A 22094-nucleotide genomic window follows, 5' to 3' on the forward strand; every position below is an offset into this window, starting at 1 on the left:
AGTGGGGGAAGGAAAGGATGGGGACAGCAGGGAGGGAGACCTGTAAAGGAAAATAATGCGCTGCTCTGGCTGGAACCTACAAGACGTAGGGAAGCTTTCCCTGAGATCATACACTCAGAGTCGTAAGGCAACATAGGGGAGCGGAAGAGCGGTCCTCCAGCTCACTCACAAACCCCCTGCTGAATGATAAGAAAGAAAATAGTAAGCCTTTGGGTCTGACGAATACCCCATCTCAGGGATCATACACGGGTCAAATGCGCACACATTAGCATTACATCATGAGAACATATTTAAGCATAACCAGCGTTCCAATGGCAGTGATTCCAAATCAACAACAGAGTTTCTTGCAAGAACTGATAACCTCCCTTAATGCAGGCCAAATGTAACACGCCCTTTCTCTCCCCGCATGAACCGTGGAAGTACCGGTTCGCCAACGTGGGAGAAATGCGTACAGGGATCACGGTACAACGTGACCGTAAGGAATCGCATCTGTTTGATTCCACACAATGAATTGTTTGGTATACAAGAGTTAGGAACAAAAGTGTCCCCACAAAGGTTACTTGCGGTTGCTTCGCATGGAACCCGAAGTGTGATTCCGCCAACGAAGCAACAGGGCAACCTTGAGGGACCCGGAGTTGCTTCGCATGGACCCCCAACTGGGAGACCGCCAACGAAGCAACGGGGAGACAACGAGGGATTGGCCACAATACCTGAGCTGTGCAAAAGTCCTCGGAATAGGAAGCGCGGTGCTCACAGCACCCTTACCAGCCTCCTGCTCGATCGCGGCTCAGCTCCCGGCATGGAGTAATCGGCACCGTGAAGGCGTCCCGGAAGCCCTATGTCTGCTTCCGCCCCCTGGCGTTATGACGTCACTGCCGTCCGCCGCCCGCAATGACTCTTGGGGATTGAAGTTTCTGTCCCTTCGTTTGCGCTCGCGCGCGGGTTGTCAGTGTTCCTGGGACCCTTCTTCCATGAGCCCTGACAAAAAGTTTCTTTTTCGAAATAACCACGATCACCACTACTTCCCAACTAGAACCCATTCCACCATCATGAAAGAGGCGACCCATAAAGGGTTTGATTGACTACTGAACATGACCCAGGCATCGAAGGGTCAACATGTATGCCTGTACAAATGGCTGCCATGCATTAATGATTGGCAGGCCTCGAAAAATTATAAAAATGTTACCAGACCTGCAGGTCTAGGAACTTGAATAACCTACTCTACCTAACTTTAATTAACTTGACCCATAAACTGGTCCAAATTGTGTGATCCTGGGCAAATATTTTATTTCAAGTCACCTTTTTCTTCACTATTAAATATGAGAGCACCTTCAAATATGTGAGTTCAGCATGTCTACTGTACAAACGTTAGTATGTTTGATTGAATACACAAAACCTTTGAACAATGTAATGTATAACAAAAATCTAGCCCACATAAAAGGTACACATGACCCCTCAATGGTCTCTTGCTTCGTCAATAGCATTGTCATCAGGGCGGGGGTCAGGAATGTTTTTAGGTTCATTTTCAAAAACTCTTACTTTTCTTAGAAAGATTACTGAAGCATGATGCACTGTCATTTACAGACAGCACATTTTCATTGAAATAGCCACAAACTTTCCTAAAGAAATGCAGTTTTACTGATAAAACTATATAGCACACAAACGATAATGGGTAAATTGAGTTTCAGCAAATATTTATCATTTGCCCATCACCAAGTAAAGTGTTCTGATTTATTTTGATCCTATTAAAATATTTGTTTCCATCACACATCATTATTTAAAAAAGTGCTTTCCCAACCACTGAAATATATTTTATAATATTTGTACAGCTCATTTGCAAGGTATTTTAATGTTTTTGTTTTTAAAATAAACTGACATCCTATAGCCTTTCATTGCACCCAGCATGAGTGTCAGACAGTTCACTTTACTTTTCTTTCTCTGACTGTAAATTAGAGGATTTTGTAAACACATCTTCAAGATAAAAAAAGGAACTATCTGTAATAAGACATAAGCAGATACCTGACCTCTGTCTTTGAAAGCACAGTAAGTGTTACAAGATTTAAAGGCATTTCTATTGTTCTTTTACTTTCCTAATTATAAGAATACCTATTCTTTGTCAGTTGGAGTCTCTTGCCAGACTGGGCCACTAGTCTTTAAAAATAGCTCGCCCTAATAACATCTGACTCGCCATAGCATGTGGGCAAGTAGATTTTTCAAGTCCTGATTGGTAACCAAAAAGGTTGTTAATAATAGACTACAATATTAGTAAATGGCAAAACAACTGTGGATGCGCAAGGGATCCATCGTAAAAGGTCCTGACGAAAGCCACAAGACTGAAGTAGCAAGGTAGTTGAATATCTTGACCCTTTGATGCCTGGGACATAATCTCCCATTGGGCGTCCTATCTTGTTTTTAATTTTACCAAGGAGCGTTTTTTTTTATATAAACTCTAGGTAACTCCTTAGGTAATTTTAATTTTAGTATCCCCACCATCAGATCTAAAACAGCTCCCTAGCGTTCACAAGATAGAGCCAGTGTGTGTGACAATGGGTCCCAACATCAGGACTTAATGATGAAGCATGCCTCTGACTGATGGTGAGAGTCCTATAAAACACCAGATGAGGGTCAAGGGATAAGTTATCTTTAGGTTGAATTTGCTAACTTATCCTTTACAGGTCATCTTTTTCTTGTTGCTGCAAAAAGGTGGACTCCATGCACTGTGATTTGGACAAATAAGTTATAGATTTCTATAAGTCATGTACAGCGCCATCAATTGATTAACATGTTGAATGTCATACTGCTTTCAAAGAGCATCAAAAAAGGAAAGTCAAGTAACATATTAAAGAATATGGCTGACTTTTATAAATTACATGTTTAATACTGTAAGTGAGGTGGATGAATGATTCACATCCACCACATTATCTCTATATTGCGGTGGATGTGAACGGTTGGTCCACCACACTAAAGAAGCAAATCCTTCTGGTGCTTGCTTTTTACAAAATAATGCCAGGACTCAAGCAAGGTGCTTCCCCTAGGGCACAGAAAGCCGACGCTATGCTTAAAAAAAGAAAAAAAATCTATAAAAAGTGGGGGGCTGCCTTCCCTTGTACTGGGCCGTGTCCTCACTCCCAAACTGCACCATCTGTCTTTCTGTCCACTCCTCCTCCTCCCACCCTCGGCAGATTGGGAAAGTTTGGCAGGAGGCCTACTCGACGCCAAGGAAAATTTGCTTTAGAAAAAGGAAGGAGTGGGGCGGCCTGCCCATGCCCTACCCCATAATATTCGTAGCAATCTTCTTGCTAGGAGAAGATTTGGGAAATGTCGAGGAGTTTTCCACCAATCTGATCTTGGGGGCAAGGGTGGGGGGGGGGGGGGGAGTTCATTTATTTATTTATAGGAAAAAATATAGGCTGGGTGACCCACCTCGTCACACCACCATTTCCTCCCACCCCTAATGCCCCAGCAGTTTTTCTGATATTCTGCGGGAAGATTGGAGATTTTACCCCCCAATCTGCACCCAGGAGGTAGAAAACCCACAGGATGCCAGAGATTTTACAATTTTAAAAAAATGGTGTGGGGCTGACCAATTATTAGGCCACCTCCCCACCCCTAAGACCCCAATAGTCTTTCTGCCCACCTTGGCGTTGGGCATCCCCATGCAAGTAAAAGGAAATTAGGATTATTTTGGGTGTAATTTTTACATATGCGCCAGGAGAGAGGGGGGTAAATACCATTTTCCTCTCACTTGCCATGGTGAATAGCTGCACTATGTAGGCTCTGGGTCAACCAGGAGACCCTACAGTCTCTGGGCATTTCTGAAACCTAAAGACCCAGGCTAATTCACAGTGGTTTTATTTGTGTGGATCCCACTATGTTTTTTCCCGCAGAATGTCCTGCAAGCGTCAAACTTTGATAAAAATTCCACATATTCTCCACATTTCTATGAAGGAAAGTTCTGGAACAGAGGGAACCATAAAAATTCCTAAAATCAGTTGTTCCCCTACTACTTCTGCTATAAACAGCACCCCCTTTGCACCCTACATGTATTATTGGCCGATCAAGTGAATGTGTTATTCATATGACCTTATGGAAATATGACTTGCTGGATGTTGGTTATATTTGGAAATATGACTTGCTGGATGTTGGTTATATTTGGGGCATCATTTTTTATAATGAATAATACATTATTTGTTACAAAAATAATACAAAATGATTAATGCTTCTTCTACAACTCGATTTTCCTGCCTCATTCAGTAGAACCTGAGCTGCAGATGTCACAAAAGCCTGGCTTCAAGAAATGTAAAGTATTTTCTGTGATTAACCTGCGCAGAGCCTGCATTCTCTAATTCCAATCTCTAATTCTAAGCCTCTAATTCCAATCTCGCTGCCATAGACAAGATCTTCCCTACTCTCCAGAAAGCAGTGAACGGCAAGAAAAACACACTCCCCGCCACTCCTCATACAGAGTATCTAGATGTTACCCCAACTCTACTACAATCTCCCATAACGAATGCAACCGAACCGAAATCTCTGCACACCCCCAATGAACCCTACCCCCGTCACATTGGTCTCATCTACACCTTGGTCCCCTGGCCCAAGAGGAAAAGGTATATTCTTAGCTAGCGGCCACCCCATTGAAGTCACACCACCGATATCCCTGATGCCCAATGGTGAATACACCAACCTGGACACCTCCCACAGCATCCCTCTCTCCCCACCTACAACTGAGCTAGCATGCAAAGCTCCCTATGAGCTACCGCCTACCTCGATATATGATCAGCACCCAACTCCCTTGATACTCACCCCGGTCATTCAAACTCACCACTCAACGTCCATACACCGATCACTTGCGTCCTTGCCCCCTTCATGCTATCACACCTCAAGGTCATCTCCCACACTGACTCGGACCTTACAACTAACCTCCCTCATCAAATAACCACATCGATCCATAAGAAGGATATCCCCAGGCAACCAGATAACGAGATCATGCAACCAGACTTTACCTGCGGATCGCCCCATATAATAGAACACACACCAACACACTCAACTAATTATCCCAATTCGATCACACGATTCAATGAGTTAGCCACCGTACTATCCCTTCTCAAGGTCGAGATGCAAAACCTAGCAACTATCACCAAAGAACTCCTAATCATACACAGAGGCACTAGTGCCACCGTGAACAGAATCAGTCACCAAATTTGAAGATACATCGCTAAGAATTCACACATTAAGAAAACTAGACAGAGTAAGATACCATCCCCCAATGACCCATCTAGTCTTAGGAGAGCAACTGCTGAACTATCCGACAATGACATAGATGACCTCCTCATATCCTATGCCAGTCCAACTGACAACAGTAAGCCATGATGTGGCACTATCCAATCAATTCAGACCAACCACTTCAGAGAACCCTCTCACAACTACAGATCCATTAATAGAGAAAATCTCACAAATATCAGCATAGTGCAGACTACTCCCTCCCACTCGACTAGCAAGTTGAAGTGTGCACTCATTAGTTGCAGATCAGCTAGCAAACATTCTGCTGACATTTACGACCTCATCCTCGCGAATGATCTAGACATTATCGTCCTTACCGAAACATGGCTAAATAGTTCCTCCTCTCCCATCCTAGACCTTCTGGTACCTCCTAGCCATGACTTAATCCGCCTAGACAGAAACGTGAAACCCGGTGGCGGGCTAGCCTACATTTATCGAAACACAATATCAGTCAATCAAGCAGACTCCATCTCTTTATCCTCCTGCGAATATCTTTGTATCAACATCTCTGACGACAAGCGCCTCGCCAGCAAACTTCACATAATTTACCACCCTCCGGGGGATAATCTAACGTTCATCGATGAGTTAATGGAAGTCATTACATCCAACGACAATTCACAAGTACCACAGTTTTTCCTGGGTGACTTCAATCTCCATTGGAACAATTCTAACGACCATGCTGTAAGCACGTGGCTTTAGAAACCTGTGTTGTGAACCCACCATACCTTACTGTTTAGAAACAATCTACCTGAATATATGAAGTGTGCCCAACAGATTGCAATTACAGATTGTCTCGCAGTGAGAACCACTGCTTCAACACTTTCTCCACATGCCAGATAGCAATGAAGACAACAAAACGGTAAAGGTTATGCTCAGATCACAGAGTTCTGCGTGATGCATGGTCATTAGGAGAGAACAAGTGCAAGACCCTGTGTAAGACTAGGAGTGGAGGTTCATATCAGGGCACTCAAAGCGATGGAGGAATTTAAATGTAAAAGGTTTCCTTCTGAAGGAGCGACAGAGCACAACATCCCATCAACTTATATAGCAAGCAGCCTGAAGAAGATAATCTTTGTGTCAATGCCTATCCTGTGAACCAACAAGTATGCCCACAGACAGGGCTTTAATTGGGCGGGGGATGAGGAGGCTCTCAAAGGGGCTTGGCCAATGTAATTAAGGGCGTGGCTTAAAAACACGTAAGCTAAAAATCTGTGCTTTGCATAGTGTGCCGCCCGACTTGTATTTTGGTGTTTCTGTCATTGCATCCAGATAGATAAATGATACAAAAAGTAACATCATACCTACAACAAGTCAGGACTATTGGCATTGGCAATGGTTGTTAGTTGCATAAAATAAATAAGCAGCAACTATGGCTTGTATTTAATATTTAAAAAGCTTCCACTTAAAGACCTGGTGACACCACGACAATGTTGCTGCTCCTGCGTTTCAAAAAGAGAAGGGAAATCCAGAGAGAAAATGACTCTCTTTAAAGGATTTCCCCTCCCCTACAACGCTCACCTGGCATGACGTCATGCCGTAACTTCTCCACTATTGAGAAGTGAGCAGTGTGAGCACACACACATCGATGTGCCTGCTGTCACTGCAGTCTGGAAAAAAACGGACCACCTGTGCCAGGGCATAAACAGAGCCCGATAAAGACCCGTCTCGAGGCCTCCTTTAAAAACTGGCCCAATCAAAGTCCTGTCCATTGGGCTACCTTGTGATCCTCCTCAACTTTATTCATGAGACAAAGGAGTCATGTAAGAGTTCCAGAGAAAAGTAACGCCACCACTGAGCAATGCAGCCCAACAATGGAACCTTTGTAGGAATGAGAAGTAGCTGCCAGTAGAGGTAGAAGACAGACCTGAAAGACAAGCCAAGGTTCATAATCCATGAATGAAGGTGACACTGCTAAATGGACCCAGAAAAATCAAAGAAAGGACATACGGAAAAAGCAACAGGCAAACAGGAAAGTAGTAGAATAAAACACATATTTAAAGGATGCAGTGCATACACCAACGCTGCCACAATCTATATATTTAATCTGTACTTAGTCACCTTAAATACTTGGGATTATCTGACACAGAGGCTACACAACCTATCCTTCCCCTTGACACCTGTAGTAGGCAATTCAGACTTTATTCTTGGGCTGGATAGATGGAGGGTGCTTTCTCCAGTATTTGGGGTGTCTTTCATAGATTCACATGCCTGAATCATTCCCCGTCGTTGGAGTGGGAGTCCCACGGTACATAAAAAAGCAATAATTATGCATATAACAACCAAAAAACCCTGGTAACCTGAACCAGGAAGTAAAGTAGCCTAAGCTACAAGGGAAAAAACTTCCACAGCTATGACTATCACTGTCATTATATCCAGTCTAAACTGCAGCCAATCAGGCGACAGCACCCACCAGAATGTTCTCCTCAGAGGCTCAGGCTGTCAGATTTTCTACCGCACGTCGTGTGAAGGGAGTCTCCCTGAGCTCTGCTCAGTTCTTCAAGTTTCTACTGTTTTTTCAACTTCTAGGATGTCAACTACAAAAAGATCCCTCTTCAGACCTTGTGAGTCCTGCGGAAAGCTTCGGCTTTTTTCTGAAGACCCTCACAAAAAATGCATCTATTGCCTCTATCCTGATCATGAAGTGAAGGAGTGCAAGATTTGCCGGACTTTCCCTCAGAAGACCTTAAGGGATAGGGAAGGATGTCTTCTTCTGTGGCTACAGAAGCTTAAGGATAAAGATGATCCTTTGTCAGGGATAGAAACTGCCTCTGGGTCCTCTATCTCTTCCAGGAAAAGGGTGGCTGAAGAAGAGTTTTCTTCTACTGGGGCGAAGGTGTCGAGGAGAGCCCAGTCTGTTAAGGGCTCGGGTCAGTCTTCGTCTTCATCTAAGAAGACGTCTCCACCTTCAGGATCCAAGCCCTCTACGCCCCCGAGGAAATCAGGAAAAAATCTGCCAGCTAAAAGTTTTCCTGAGAGGAATTTACCTCAAGTGAGATTGCCGTCGTCGACGGCAGTGGCGTCGACTGTTATTATCGTCGACACGGTTTCAACATCGACTATTACATTCTCGTCGCCGAGACCTGCAATGATAATGTCATCAGCATCATCGCCGTCGACGCTGGTCTCGGTGAGTGTTAAACCCATCTCGTCGACGAAGGAGGTGTCATCCCTCGTCTCCGTCCCGTCGACGGTAAGAAGCAAGAAAGTTGCTCCGTCTAAGAAGACTACCTCGTCGACGTCTACTCCGTCGACGAAGATTGTGGTGCCGTCGACAGTTGCCCCGTCGACGAAGAATGCCTCGTCAACTAAGATCCATGCGTCGACGAAGATGGACGCGTCGACGCCATCGTCGACGAAGACGCCCTCGTCGACGAAGAGTGCCCCGTCGACGACGCCCTCGTAGATTACCTCATCGTCGGCACCCACGTCGACGAAGATTGTCCAGTCGTCGACGACTGCCATCTCGTCGACGAAAACAGCCTCGTCATCGAAAATGGCTTCAACGTCAGGATTACCACCGTCGTCGGTTCCGTCGACGCGATTGTCACCACCTCCTCTATCTACCTGCATGGATATGCAGGTGTGGACTGCGACTCCGTCGTCTGTCGTGTCTGATCAAAGGGCAACAGCGACTACGCTTCTTCAGTGCAGAGGATCGTCTTTAGAAGCTATATCGCCTCTAAAATTGCCGGCGCAACTTTTGCAATCGGAGGATAACGATTCCGAAGAAGATGAGAGATTTCGGACTGCAAGGAGTCCATCGGAGCTTCTCATCAAATATCAAGATGATGAGGATGATGATGATGACCAGTACGAAGATCCTAATATGGAACCACAGCCGACACCTCCTGCACCAGTGCCGTCTGGTCAAATGCCATTGGAACTGCTTGATAATCTGCAGTATATGTTGCAAGATTACTATAGACGTTTCCCTCCTTGGGAAACGGCGGAATCTCTTCCGACGACGCCCAGGCCAAGAGTACAGTTGTCGTCGTTACAGTCACCAAGACCACCTTCTCCGTTGCCATCTCGTCAATCGCAGGTTACAGACGATGAAAGGGAGGAAGGAGAGGTAGATGATCAGTCTATCATGTCAGAGTGGGATAATTATCAGGTACAAACTCCTTCTCCAAGTGCTCCGGCTCCGGTGGACTCTCCCCCGGTGGACATTGGGAATTTCCATTCACTTATGGAAAGAGCGACCAAGAGATTCCTGATCCCCATGGAAACAAAGGAGGATGACTGCTTCCTGTATGACTTTAAGGACCAACCAAGGAAGCAGGTTCGGGCAATCCCAATCATTGATTTTATTTGGAAGGAGGGATTGAGACTGATGGCTACCCCTAATTCTCTTCCAGCAGTGTTACCAAGGCTGGACAAGAAATATAGAGCCCCAAGTAATTCACCAGCATGCCTAATTGGTCAACCTAAGGCGGACTCTGTTATAGCGCAAGCGGCTCAGAGACGGGCTAGAAATCCATCAACGCCCATATCAGCTCCACCTGATAGAGATGGTAGAAGATTGGACGCAATAGGAAAGAAGGTGTCCACGATGGCAGCAACCACAGTTCGGGCTGCAAACTCCCTGGCGATTTTAGGGAGATACGACCGCCAGATGTGGTCCGACATCTCTCCTTTCCTCGACATGTTACCGGAGCCTTCAAAATCCGAGGCCATAAAGATCCTGCAGGAAGGAGAGTATGCATCAGCGGAGATCATTGATGCAGCAGTGGATGTGGCATCAACTGGGTTCAGGCAGTTGGCAGGAGCTGCAGTGCTGAGGAGGCAGGGTTGGCTGAAGTCAACATCTTTTCGCCAGGAGGTGCAGTCTAAAATCATAGACATGCCATTTGATGGTGAATCCTTGTTCGGTGCACATGTGGATGAAGCACTACAGGCGATTAAGAATGATACGGAGACGGCAAGGTCCCTGGGTAGTCTGCAATTTAAAAAATCTACCTTCCGTGGAGCCAGAGGACGTGGATCCTTCTCTAGCAGAGGAGGTTATAACCAACAGCGTTCCTTTCAGACCTCTCAATCTGGCCAAAGATCTCAGAATTATCGCCAGCAATATTACGGACAGCGAAATCAACCATATTCGCAGTCTCGTAGGAAACAGTCCTTTCGCGGACGAGAGTCCGGTAAGAAGCAATGAGTTCAGCCACCTGCCGCCATCTCTACCGTTACCACGTACAAGAATTGGAGGTCAAATATCCCACTTCTATTCAAATTGATCCAAGATTACCACAGACAAGTGGGTATTAGATATAATATCCAGAGGCCATGTTCTGGAATTCACGAAAATTCCGCCAAATTCTCCTCCCAAGGGCCCACCCCCTGCTCATCTCAAAGAGCTTTTTTCCCAAATAAATTTGATGATTCAAAAAGGAGCAATCGAAAAAGTCCCTCTCCTACAGAAGGGAACGGGCTTTTATTCAAGGTTTTTCCTCATCCGGAAAAAATCAGGAGAGTGGCGTCCAATTCTCGACCTCCGCGCTCTCAACAAATTTTTAAAGAAAATGTCTTTCCGGATGTTGACGCTCCAAGAAATTCTGCAGTTGCTTTCGATGGGAGATTACATGGCCACCCTCGACCTGCAGGACGCTTTTTTTCATGTACCAATCCTACCCGGGCACAGAAAATTTCTACGGTTCAGAGTGGCTGGCAGGGATTTTCAATTCAGAGTCCTCCCATTTGGACTCCGTTCCGCACCCAGAGTCTTCACAAAGGTCATAGCGCCAGTGACTGCGCATCTCCGTCTGCAAGGAGTTCAAATATTCCCGTACCTGGACGACTGCCTTATCAAGGCGAGTTCCGCCAAGGTAGCATCCGAGCATGTTCAAAAATGCCTCTTACTCTTCCAGTCCCTGGGTCTGTCAACAAATCTGGAGAAATCACATCTAGCTCCTTCGCAAAGAAGAACGTTCCTAGGAGCGACATTGGACACGGATCTGGCCAAAGCCTTTGTGTCAAAAGAAAGGCAAATCAAGATATGCAATCTTGCGTGCTCACTACTTTCAAAAGAGTGCGTTTCAGTCCGTGTGTACAAATCCTTCCTAGGGATGATTTCGTCTTGCATTCATCTCATTCCCAACTGTCGGTACAGAATGAGACCGTTGCAGGAGGAGCTCAATCTGCAATGGCTTCAGACCACAGGATCATTCGAGGATATCATTCACATCACCTCGCGAATGCGGGACGCCTTTCAATGGTGGGGTCAGATGAAACACTTGAAAGAGGGTTGTCCATTTCTGGTCGAAATGCCGGATTTCACAGTCACCACAGATGCATCCCTCGAGGGTTGGGGAGCGCACCTTCAAGGAATGACAGTCAAGGGCAGGTGGACTCTAGAACAGAGAAAGTGGCATATCAACCTGCTAGAATTGCGAGCCATATTCTTGGCTCTAAAATCCTTCCAGGCCATCATCCGAGGAGCATGCATACTTGTAAGAACAGACAATACAACAAGTATGCATTACTTGAACAAACAAGGCGGGACGAGGTCAGCCCTCCTATCTCAGCAAGCGCAAGAGATTTGGGATTGGGCGATTCGCCACAAGATCAACCTCAAAGCCATTCACGTCCCAGGAATCACGAATGTTCTGGCGGATTCCCTCAGCAGAACCACAACGTCGAATCACGAATGGGAGTTACACCAACCATTCCTAGACGGAGTATTTCACGAATGGGGTCATCCCGATCTAGACCTCTTTGCAACCAGCCAGAACCGCAAATGCCCATTCTTCACAAGTTGGGCTCCCCACAAGGACTCGCTGGGAAATGCCTTTTCGATGAATTGGTCGCAAATATATGCTTACACCTTTCCACCGATCCCGTTGGTTCCACGAGTTCTGCGCAAGATCAAACAACAGCCTTGCCGCATGATTTTAATTGCTCCCAGGTGGTCCCGCCAGTACTGGTTCACAGAACTTCTCCTCCTCTCGGAGGCCGAACCCATACAGTTTCGACCAATTCCACATCTTCTGACCGTTCAGAACGGTCAAATTTGTCATCCGGACCCAGCATCGCTGAGATTAGCGGCATGGCTCCTCAACAGCTTGAATTTGCACACCTAGATATCCCTCCAGACTGCCAAGAGGTTTTGGCCAATGCTCGAGCACCAGCAACTGTTAAATCCTACAAACTAAAGTGGAAGAGGTTTTGCATGTGGTGTCAATCCGTTAATCTCCATCCGATCCACGCAAAACCGGAACAAATTCTGCCTTTCTTTCTACGGTTGGCGAGGTCTGGTCTTTCCCACTCTACTTTGAAGGTGTTCTTAGCTGCAATTTCAAGGTTTTGGCAGGATGGTATTACCTCTCTCTATTCCAATAGAGTCATCCAACAATTTTTTAAGGGGTTATTTAGGATGTTCCCGCCTATTCGGCGTCCACCTCCTTCTTGGCACCTTAATATAGTGCTTTCACAACTAATGCGGCATCCTTTCGAGCCCATCCACAAGGCGGATCTAAAGTTCCTTTCTTGGAAGGTTTCTTTATTATTGGCTCTAACTTCTACAAGAAGGGTTAGTGATCTCCAAGCGTTCACTGTTCATCGGCCCTTTCTGCAATTCACATCTGATTCTGTGGTGCTGCGCACTAATCCAAAATTTATGCCAAAGGTCCCGACGGATTTCCATCTTAATGAACCCATAGTTTTGAAAACTTTCTTCCCAAATCCGCAAACAGCTGCAGAAAGGGCCTTGCATTCCCTAGACATCAAAAGATGTCTGAAGTTTTACTTACAGCGGACAGCACCACTGCACAAATCGGACCAGCTCCTGGTAGCATATGGCAAACCACGTCAAGGCCATTCAGTATCAAAGCCAACCATAGCTCGCTGGATCTCGGCTGCAATTTGTTTATGCCATGATCAAGCTGGAAGACCATTGCAAGCGACCCCAAGAGCACACTCTACGAGAGCAATCTCTTCATCTACAGCTCTTTTTGCCGGTGTGCCTCTTCACCAGATCTGTAAAGCGGCAACATGGTCCAGCTGCCATACGTTTACCAGACACTACTGTTTGGAAGCTGCAAGTGATGCGGATGGATCAGTGGGACAAGCTGTTCTACGTAATCTTTTCAAATAAGGTGAGCCGCTGTTCTCCCTCCTCCGCTATGCTTTTATAAGACGCTTTTTTCCATACTATTTGTGGCTTGAAATTGTTTTACATATGTTGAAGCACACATGTATTTCTCTATGGTTATACTGTTTCATAATGTATATGGTCTATGATACAAAGTAGCGTCTTATGAGCATAAGGTTATGTACTGCTATCTACTCTGATTCAGGCATGTGAATCTATGAAAGACACCCCAAATACTGGAGAAGAACAATAGTTACTTACCTGTAATCTGTGGTTCTCCAGTATTGGTGTCTTTCATAGATTCACATGCAACCCGCCCACCTCCCCTCAGAGGCTTTTTAGGCTATTATGTATTGCTTCACTCCTGTGCGAGAAAATCTGACAGCCTGAGCCTCTGAGGAGAACATTCTGGTGGGTGCTGTCGCCTGATTGGCTGCAGTTTGGACTGGATATAATGACAGTGATAGTCATAGCTGTGGAAGTTTTTTCCCTTGTAGCTTAGGCTACTTTACTTCCTGGTTCAGGTTACCAGGGTTTTTTGGTTGTTATATGCATAATTATTGCTTTTTTATGTGCCGTGGGACTCCCACTCCGACGACGGGGAATGATTCAGGCATGTGAATCTATGAAAGACACCAATACTGGAGAACCACAGATTACAGGTAAGTAACTATTGTTCATCACCTTCGGGATTTCTAACAAACTGGCATTATCAAACCAATATTGAAGATTTTAAGTCCATGTTACAGACACCAGAAAGAGAACGATACCACTACCACCAAATCCGTCACTAAGTATCTCATGAGGATATTAAAGGAGCAGTTATCCAGCCCCTAACCACATTTGTGAAGTTTTTATCAACACCTCAACATTTGGTCTTGAGGAAATACATCTTACGTAACGAGACTCCCAAATCACAGCCACAAATATTCATATCTAGCTAGCTGGGAAAAATACTTAGGAACACAATTTGATCAAAAACAACGGGAAATGATTTGTCTACAACATGAACTTTGCATATCAGTCACATGAATGAGAGCCCCTACATAAGTTATAATACAGGTGGCATAGTCCCATTATGGCACCACACCCCACCCCTACCACAACAGAGTATGCATGCGTAAATAAATACACAACACAACTATTGTTTTGGAAAAATATTGCTGCAGGTTTATTCCATACAAAAGTATGCAATATGGTGGGTTATCTTACGGGCGATCCAAGGGCAGGCAGCTGTACCAACCTATGCTGCACTGCCCGCCTAATGAGCCAAGCACTGTGGAGAAACCAATCAGCGCTACCCTTATGGGGGGTGATTCCCTCACTGGATCACGGGTGATCCCCTTACTGGAACACGTGACACATTGGTCCCTTATTACTCACGCCCCTTTCAGGGCGGAGCGTAGAAAGGCAAGCCCCCGGTTGTTCAGGCCCACAACTGCACGAAGGACTAACGGGGCGCCGACGTAGTTATTCCAGGACCCTCCACACGAGGTTCCTGTGATTTGGCTCTGGCACCCCTATTGTGCTCTTGCAGAGGTAACCTTTCTGTACCCATATGCTTCCAGATCGCCCTGTAACTCCGCCTGCAACGACAAAGAAAACATTACAACATCCTATGTACTTCGCCTGCCAACCCCACGCCGGGTAAGCGGTAGGGTGGGAGACAGCGTGTCCGGCGCAAAGAGGACGCCAAGATGGCCCGGGGAGGGATAAATACCTCCCCCTCCTCTACGTGCCGGAAGTGACGCGTCTGGTAAGGGGACTTCTCCTAGAGTACCCCATTATTAGTGGGGGTGGGGAAATGCCCAACTGGGACTAAAGGGGGACGCCCGTTTGGGATGGTCCCCTGCGGGGGCCGCGGGCAGCCGCATAGTCCCATTATGGCACCACACCCCACCCCTACCACAACAGAGTATGCATGCATAAATAAATACACAACACAACTATTGTTTGGGAAAAATATTGCTGCAGGTTTATTCCATACAAAAGTATGCAATATGGTGGGTTATCTTACGGGCGATCCAAGGGCAGGCAGCTGTACCAACCTATGCTGCCCTGCCCGCCTGATGAACCAAGCACTGTGGAGAAACCAATCAGCGCTACCCTTATGGGGGTGATCCCCTTACTGGATCACGTGACACATTGGTCCCTTATTACTCACGCCCCTTTCAGGGTGGAGTGTAGCAAGGCAAACCCCCGGTTGTTCAGGCCCACAACCGCACAAAGGACTAACGGGGCGCCAACGTAGTTGTTCCAGGACCCTCCACACGAGGTTCCTGTGATTTGGCTCTGGCACCCCTATTGTGCTCTTGCAGAGGTAACCTTTCTGTACCCATACGCTTCCAGATCGCCCTGTAACTCCGCCACAGCTCTGGAGGCGGCCACCGTCGCCTAAAGAGCCCCCCCCCACCAAAACAGTTCCATTCTCACTGCAACCTGCAACTTCCCGGGCTATCTTCATGTCCAGTAGGAACAGATCCAAGCCCACCTGTGCTAAGTGCACCCCAACTTTGTCAAAATAACCTTTGGTGTTCGCCCGGCATGGCTCACGCCTGATGAAGCCAAAGCCCCTTGCTCTGCGAACTTGCGCATGGAGCGGTTTATGCTTCTCTGGGAATGGACCAGTGCCTCGCTTGCCCTGCAAGGATGTGATGGCCTCCCAGGAGGGGGCTCTACTCTTAAACATCGCTATCTTCCTTCAAGCTGAAGTGGCTCCCACCTCCTTAACCTTTAGTTGCAGCTCTTCTAGCCTTTTGTGCACCCTATCACCTGGTTCAGTGGAACCGCAGCACACTTGTTTATAGGACCGCTTCCACAACCAGCCTATATACTTGGCTATGTGGACGGGACATTTCGTGCATCACTGAAGCGACCCGTAACCCGACCTGGGAGCAGAGTGCACCTACTTAGTTGAGGTTGATCCGACATGTGCACAGACCTTCTCTATTAATAATCCATGGCGAACAAGACTGTTTTCCGCCTAGCGCACACTATTGCAGTCACAACAACAATTTGGAGAGAACTTACGCCTACTACTAGACTTGCTTAACTAACGCTCTGTCGCAGATGCCAACGTACCTGCTAACCAGCTGAGATCCCTGATGCTCTATAGGTCTTGCCCCCACTCTATATATGCAGTTTCCTGCAATGTACCCTTCTGCCCTTGTATGGGCGGGAAAATACCTACGACATTGCAAAACCCACTGAACTCGCATTCGCAGGCAGTTCGGTGGGGGAGAGGGGTCCTTAGGATTGGCTCTGCTACATTGCCTGGCCTCCCAGCCCGCAAGCACCCTCGTCTGGCAGCAGCCTATCTGCTGTGTTGCCCATGCAATATCCGCACCCGTTCTATACCTCTGCTAACAGTCTACCTTCAGTGAGGCAAGGGTGAACGGTTGTATGTTGTGCGTCTGGCCATAAGAACCTTGGTTTGCTTTGGCAGGGATCAAATTGCTGCTTCTGTCACCCCCACAATAGTGGCATGTGCAGTTCTATTGCATTCTACACTTCAGGGTGGGACTAACATACCCTACGAGACCACAGAATCGTGTGTATCTTACCAATGATCCTATTAGGATCTGAGGTTCCCAGTGTCAGTTGGTGACTATCCAACTGGTGTGGATGGGTTGTTAACCATGCCTGGCAATACGTACTACCTTAGACAAACCTCTCCTGACCGGCATCTATAATCTTCTTACACATATTTACTGGTTTATGCCACATGGCACCCTGCTAGTTGGTGATACAGAACCTCCTACCCAGCATAAGCTGAAAATCCTGCGTTGCCATTACGCCACCTGTGTATCTTGGGTCACACTCCTGTGTCACCTAACCTTGGTTCTAGAGTGCACTTAATCTGCACTGTTGGCCAGGTCATTTCACAGCCTTCTTTGATTGCTAGACCCTGGTGAACGCATTAATGGTGTTGAATCTGGTTTGAAACAATATATGCATTGTGCCCTCTATTTGAGCCAACTCACCCCTTCGTGGAGTGATGGCTACACAGGTGCCTGCACAAGTCACCCAACGGACAAGTTGGCCCTGACTACCTTGTGTTCTGGTGCCAGGTTTGGAAAGAGCCTTGCTTTCAATTGCTGCCCCCTGGGAAACACACAATGCCCGTGCTTGGTCTGCGACGCGGTGATGCCCTCATGTAGCCTCGAACCCTAGTTCAAACAAGAGTGCCAACTCCAACTAATTAAACCCACACCTAGACAATGGGTGGAGTCTAGCTATCCCCAAACTTCTGCTATTGTAACCCACGGTCACACATCCTGTTCAGTTCAATGTAGTAATTAATGGCACTGACAACCACACTGGCCTAATACTGGGCTGTGTAAATGGGGCCCAGGGTGATCTTAAATAATCTGCTTGGTGTGGATGGGTGCCAACTTTACCCGGCTGAAGTGCAATCCCTTTGACATTTACTCCTGACAAGATGTGCCAATGCAGGTAGAAGAAAGATATCCAGACCGCCTTACTTCCTGTCCCAGTTATCTGAGTAAATTAGTGACAGAAGCATGCTTGGACTGGTAGCTGATACAGTTACTTATGCCTGCAAAACGCTCAGCTCGCTAGACAATTGTTTCCATTGAAAGGCGGTGCCAAACAGACCTCCAAGCACTTAAGGCGGTACCTCGGAGTAGGGCTCTAATCCACCCGATGCCCTTTGGATAGGGTACCACATCTGTCTGTAAGCCGCTCAGTGCTACTGATGCCTGGCGCTTCCTGACCCACACCCAGCTCTCCCTGATACAATCCGCTCATGGCTGGGACTCAACAGTGCGGCGAAAGACCGAGACATACTAGCCTGACCTTAGCTCTTCACCAGGCTCCCAAACCAGAGCCTTCCACAAACCTAGTGGCCTAAAACATTCTCCCTGTGGGGCGGCTGTGAATGGACTGTAAACAACTCCTATGCATTCTCTACCAAAGATGTAAATGGAGTTTCTGGTTGGTTAGGGTATGCACCTAAGCCTGGCGGAACCCGCCTCTCTAGTCAGGATAAGGGAGGACACACTTAAGCCGACACCTGCCCACCCCCTAGGTGGTTCGGCAGAGATTTCGGCTTATCCTAAAGGCAGTGTAAATGTAATGTGCCAACTGCACTCCCACAGTGACACACTATGCACCCTACAGAAGAGACTCCATACCAGGTTATTTCAATTACCGAGCGTATCGTCCATCCAAGAGAAACTTAGGTCCATCTGCCCCTATTACCCTGTTCCGCCAACCTCATCATGACATCACAGGGACCACCTAACTTACTAGGTCAATCGGGCCACCGTCCTACAGCTCAGTTAACACAACCTGTATTTGCTGGTAGGAGCTGTACTTAGCATAACACCTTATGCATCCACTCAATCAGCAGTATACCCTACTAACACTTGTAGCAGGGGGCATATCATAAGTACCTCATGCCCAACTGAGGCAACACATATCACATAACGCCCGGACACACAGACCCTTCTGCGATTACAATTACCACCTTGTGTGCCTAGCAGCGGCCGGACGCATCATGCAGACCAGCCAGTAGAAATGCCGGTGGTGACTGGGGAATAGCCCAAAACAAACAAGCGTCACTGACACTAAGGCCGTCACTACTGCAGTAGCTAAGCAATGTGCCAGTGGAAAAAGACTAAGATTTACCTCCTCTGTCCCGAAGAACCAGCAAAAGTAGATTTATTGGACAGTTTCCAATAGTCTATAAGCCCTCGGTCGGCGTTCTGGTCATCGAACACATCCTCCCACCCCATGTATAGCAGCCTGCAGCACAGAACAAGCCTCATGGCCAGGCATAAAAACAGCATCAAAATGCCCCGCGCTGCTGCTCCAGTCCATTCACACCACAGAGACCGGACCAAACTCTGCCCGGTCTGAGCCGAGAGCCAAGGTATGATGCCCCCTGGACATCTCAGATAAGACCCTCAAATTGTCTAGCAGCGCTAGAATGCCAGCAGCTGAACAGCAGGGGCTGCACTAAAAGACTGCCTCCTCTAAAACCTGAGACATAAGTGCATACAGCCTGGCCAAAGGCTGTATAATCCCCACAGATTGTGGCAAGACCTTCCCAAACAGAGAACCAAACAATGCCAGACTTGCGTTACAGACAGGTGAGTGTTCTAGATGTCCGTTCTTGAAATACAGGCTATGACAACTCCTGGGTGCCCTCACGCCGCGTTAAGATACGTGGTAACTCATTCAACAGACTGCTCTTTAAGAGTCATAAATGATTTCCTTGTCACTGTTGGCATGATCATTCTCGCTACTGAGGCATATGAATAAGAATGCCGTGGATAACAAGTGTGCCATTCTTTTCTGCTCCCCTGCTGCATTGCACTCAGTCATGCATGCCTCAAACACACAGAGGCAGGGCAGCCCGCCCCAAAGGCACTGCCAGGGGCCTCTACAAAAGTCGAACTCAATAACAGCGCAAGTTGAACAATGGACCCCGAAGCCATAGGTCTTCGCTTGAGTTGCTGCCAAGCACCGCGTTAGCTTCACCGCAACTGCACATCACGTGCGAGGCGGCCGCATTACTGCGAACGGGCACACCCCGTGGAGGATAAAAGTTAACATGTGGCCATCTTAATCCTGCTTCTGCAGCTTTAACTACTGGACTAATAGGGCACAAATAAGCGCTTGCAATAGAAATCTGCCCCCAGGAGGCAAAGCCCCGCATAATAGCCATTTGATTGCCTTTGACCATTTCAACCAAGCGCCGCCATACTACCTGTAAGTAGACATATGACAACATGTGAGAGGCGGCGATGACGTCGGGGCGCCATGCCGCTGTCTCTGTAAGCTTATCATGTTAGGATTCATGAACAGAAACAAATGCACACCACCGTTGAAAAGGCACGGCGTTAAGAAACAGGAGCCGCCTTGCTGCCCAAGCTAATTTGATGTCCACAATACAACGTGACTGAGCGGAAAGGTATGCGATCAGCACTACAACCTGTGATCTGACATGTGGCTGTCTCTGACCACAAGCATACAACCTTACTAACACCAACGCTGACAACAACCAGCGTACCACCAGACTACCACTGAGGCTGCCATCGACACTGTCGCCACGGTCGGCGCCGTGGCGGTTGGCCGCCTCTGCCCGTGTTAACTGAGCGGGATACCCTTCCTTGTGCATGCACTCTCCCTGACAACCTTGAAAAAAAACAATCATACTTAGTACACTGTGAAATTCATTGCCTGCCATCGATGTAGCTCCATTAATTACTTCATGCGGGCAGGCCCGATGTAGCACCAAATCCATACTCGTGGTGCCGTGCCTAGCCTAGAGAGACGCGCTGCACCATTGAAATGGTAATACCGTTTCCACTAGGTTGATATAGGTCTTTTTGAAAGGGCTAGGTTTGCTTTAATATAAAACGGTCTTTGTTCTACAAAACAAACTGCAAAACAACTCCCAGCTCACATGTAGGCTGCTGCCCCTCATGCTGAACAGCCAGTCAGCCCAAAACGAGCCATCCCAGGCCTCAGAGGCACAGTATGCCTAACCCAGACACCGGCAACGTAGCATTATCCTTCCGTGCCATACCCAGGAAGTCCCCAGCAACGGAGAAGCCACAAACAGGGCCGGGCCAACGACCTTCCCGCTGGCCGTTGACGGGGCAAAATGAGGACAATTCAGCACCACAGCAAACATGTTGAAACATAAGTTCAGGAGGTGGGAGCAAGGGACCTCACTAGGCCGCCGGGGGCATGTCTTGCCCCAATGCCGCGCGTATGCAGAAGCAGCGGAAACCGGCACAACGGCCAGCCATGATTAATTAAAATTGTAATATATCGGAGTGGGCATGAATGCGTGTGAACTAATGCAAAAGAATCTGCACAGTGTTCCACTCGAGTATAGTTTGTTCAACCCACCTTGCACCGACGCATCACCGGCAACAGGGCAGTTACAAGTACCATGGCTATGATTGAAAAGAGAAGAAACTATAGCTGTCCGAGCCATCGAAGCGACAAGCTCGTAACATATTAGGCTTGGAAAAGGGGGGCAGTCAACAGTCAACAGTGTTGAAATGTTACTAGGGAGACAAGGACTAGGCTTGCGACAACACGAGGATAACTGCCCTTTATCACGTGCGGAGTGGCCCCACACAGCCCCCAGTGCTCGCTGCGCCTGGGGGGGGTGTCATGATCACACCTTTCGTGTTTTGTTTTTTTTTAAACCGAATGTGGCCTGCCAGCTGCCGCCTCGGACGCGCCGTCGGCCTGCACATATCAGTCAGTCAGTCAGTCAGTCAAAGCTTTTATTTCGGTAAAATACCATAAAAAGACATAAATACATATATACATTTAAACATGATTAAATAACATTGTGTAGAGTGTAATCCATTAAAACATTAAAATAATTTCATAAAAGATACACAGTGAAAAACGTGATTTTTTCCATGGTAACAAATTATTAAAATTGATCCAGGGCCAAAGATATACACGTTACACCTCAAAGTACTGTATCGGTAATATAGGTAGTACTAAAATCAGGAGAGATGAGTGGCGGAAGTCATAAATTTGGACCTTGTAAACCACATTGAGAGAAGAAATTTGGCCATTGCAAACACTATCAATGGAGTAGTATCATATTTCAAAATTCTAAACACCTCCTTATGGTCCCTGAGACCCCTAGACTTGCATAACTGGACGATCCACTTTTTTCTTGCAATAATATATAGAGGGCAGAAAAGGACAACATGCAGCTCTGTTT

At 47.0% G+C, this 22094-nt stretch overlaps 1 protein-coding gene across 6 annotated transcripts in view; it reads right to left on the reverse strand.

Annotated features, from left to right (window-relative positions):
- FANCE (FA complementation group E) overlaps positions 1-22094 on the reverse strand; it is a 202486-nt gene that overhangs the window by 32906 nt on the left and 147486 nt on the right. For 2 of the 6 annotated variants that reach the window (XM_085651092.1, XM_085651090.1), the window contains one exon: positions 14518-14952. The exons of the other annotated variants lie outside the window; for them this stretch is intronic. In XM_085651092.1, the coding sequence (XP_085507218.1) occupies positions 14817-14952 (136 nt within the window). In that variant the 3' untranslated portion in view covers positions 14518-14816. Of the gene's footprint in view, positions 1-14517; positions 14953-22094 lie in introns of those variants that run through there. 6 annotated transcript variants of the gene reach the window in all.

The sequence above is a fragment of the Triturus cristatus genome, chromosome 1_1 (genome assembly GCF_964204655.1).
Source record: "Triturus cristatus chromosome 1_1, aTriCri1.1, whole genome shotgun sequence".
Classification (NCBI taxonomy): domain Eukaryota; kingdom Metazoa; phylum Chordata; class Amphibia; order Caudata; family Salamandridae; genus Triturus; species Triturus cristatus.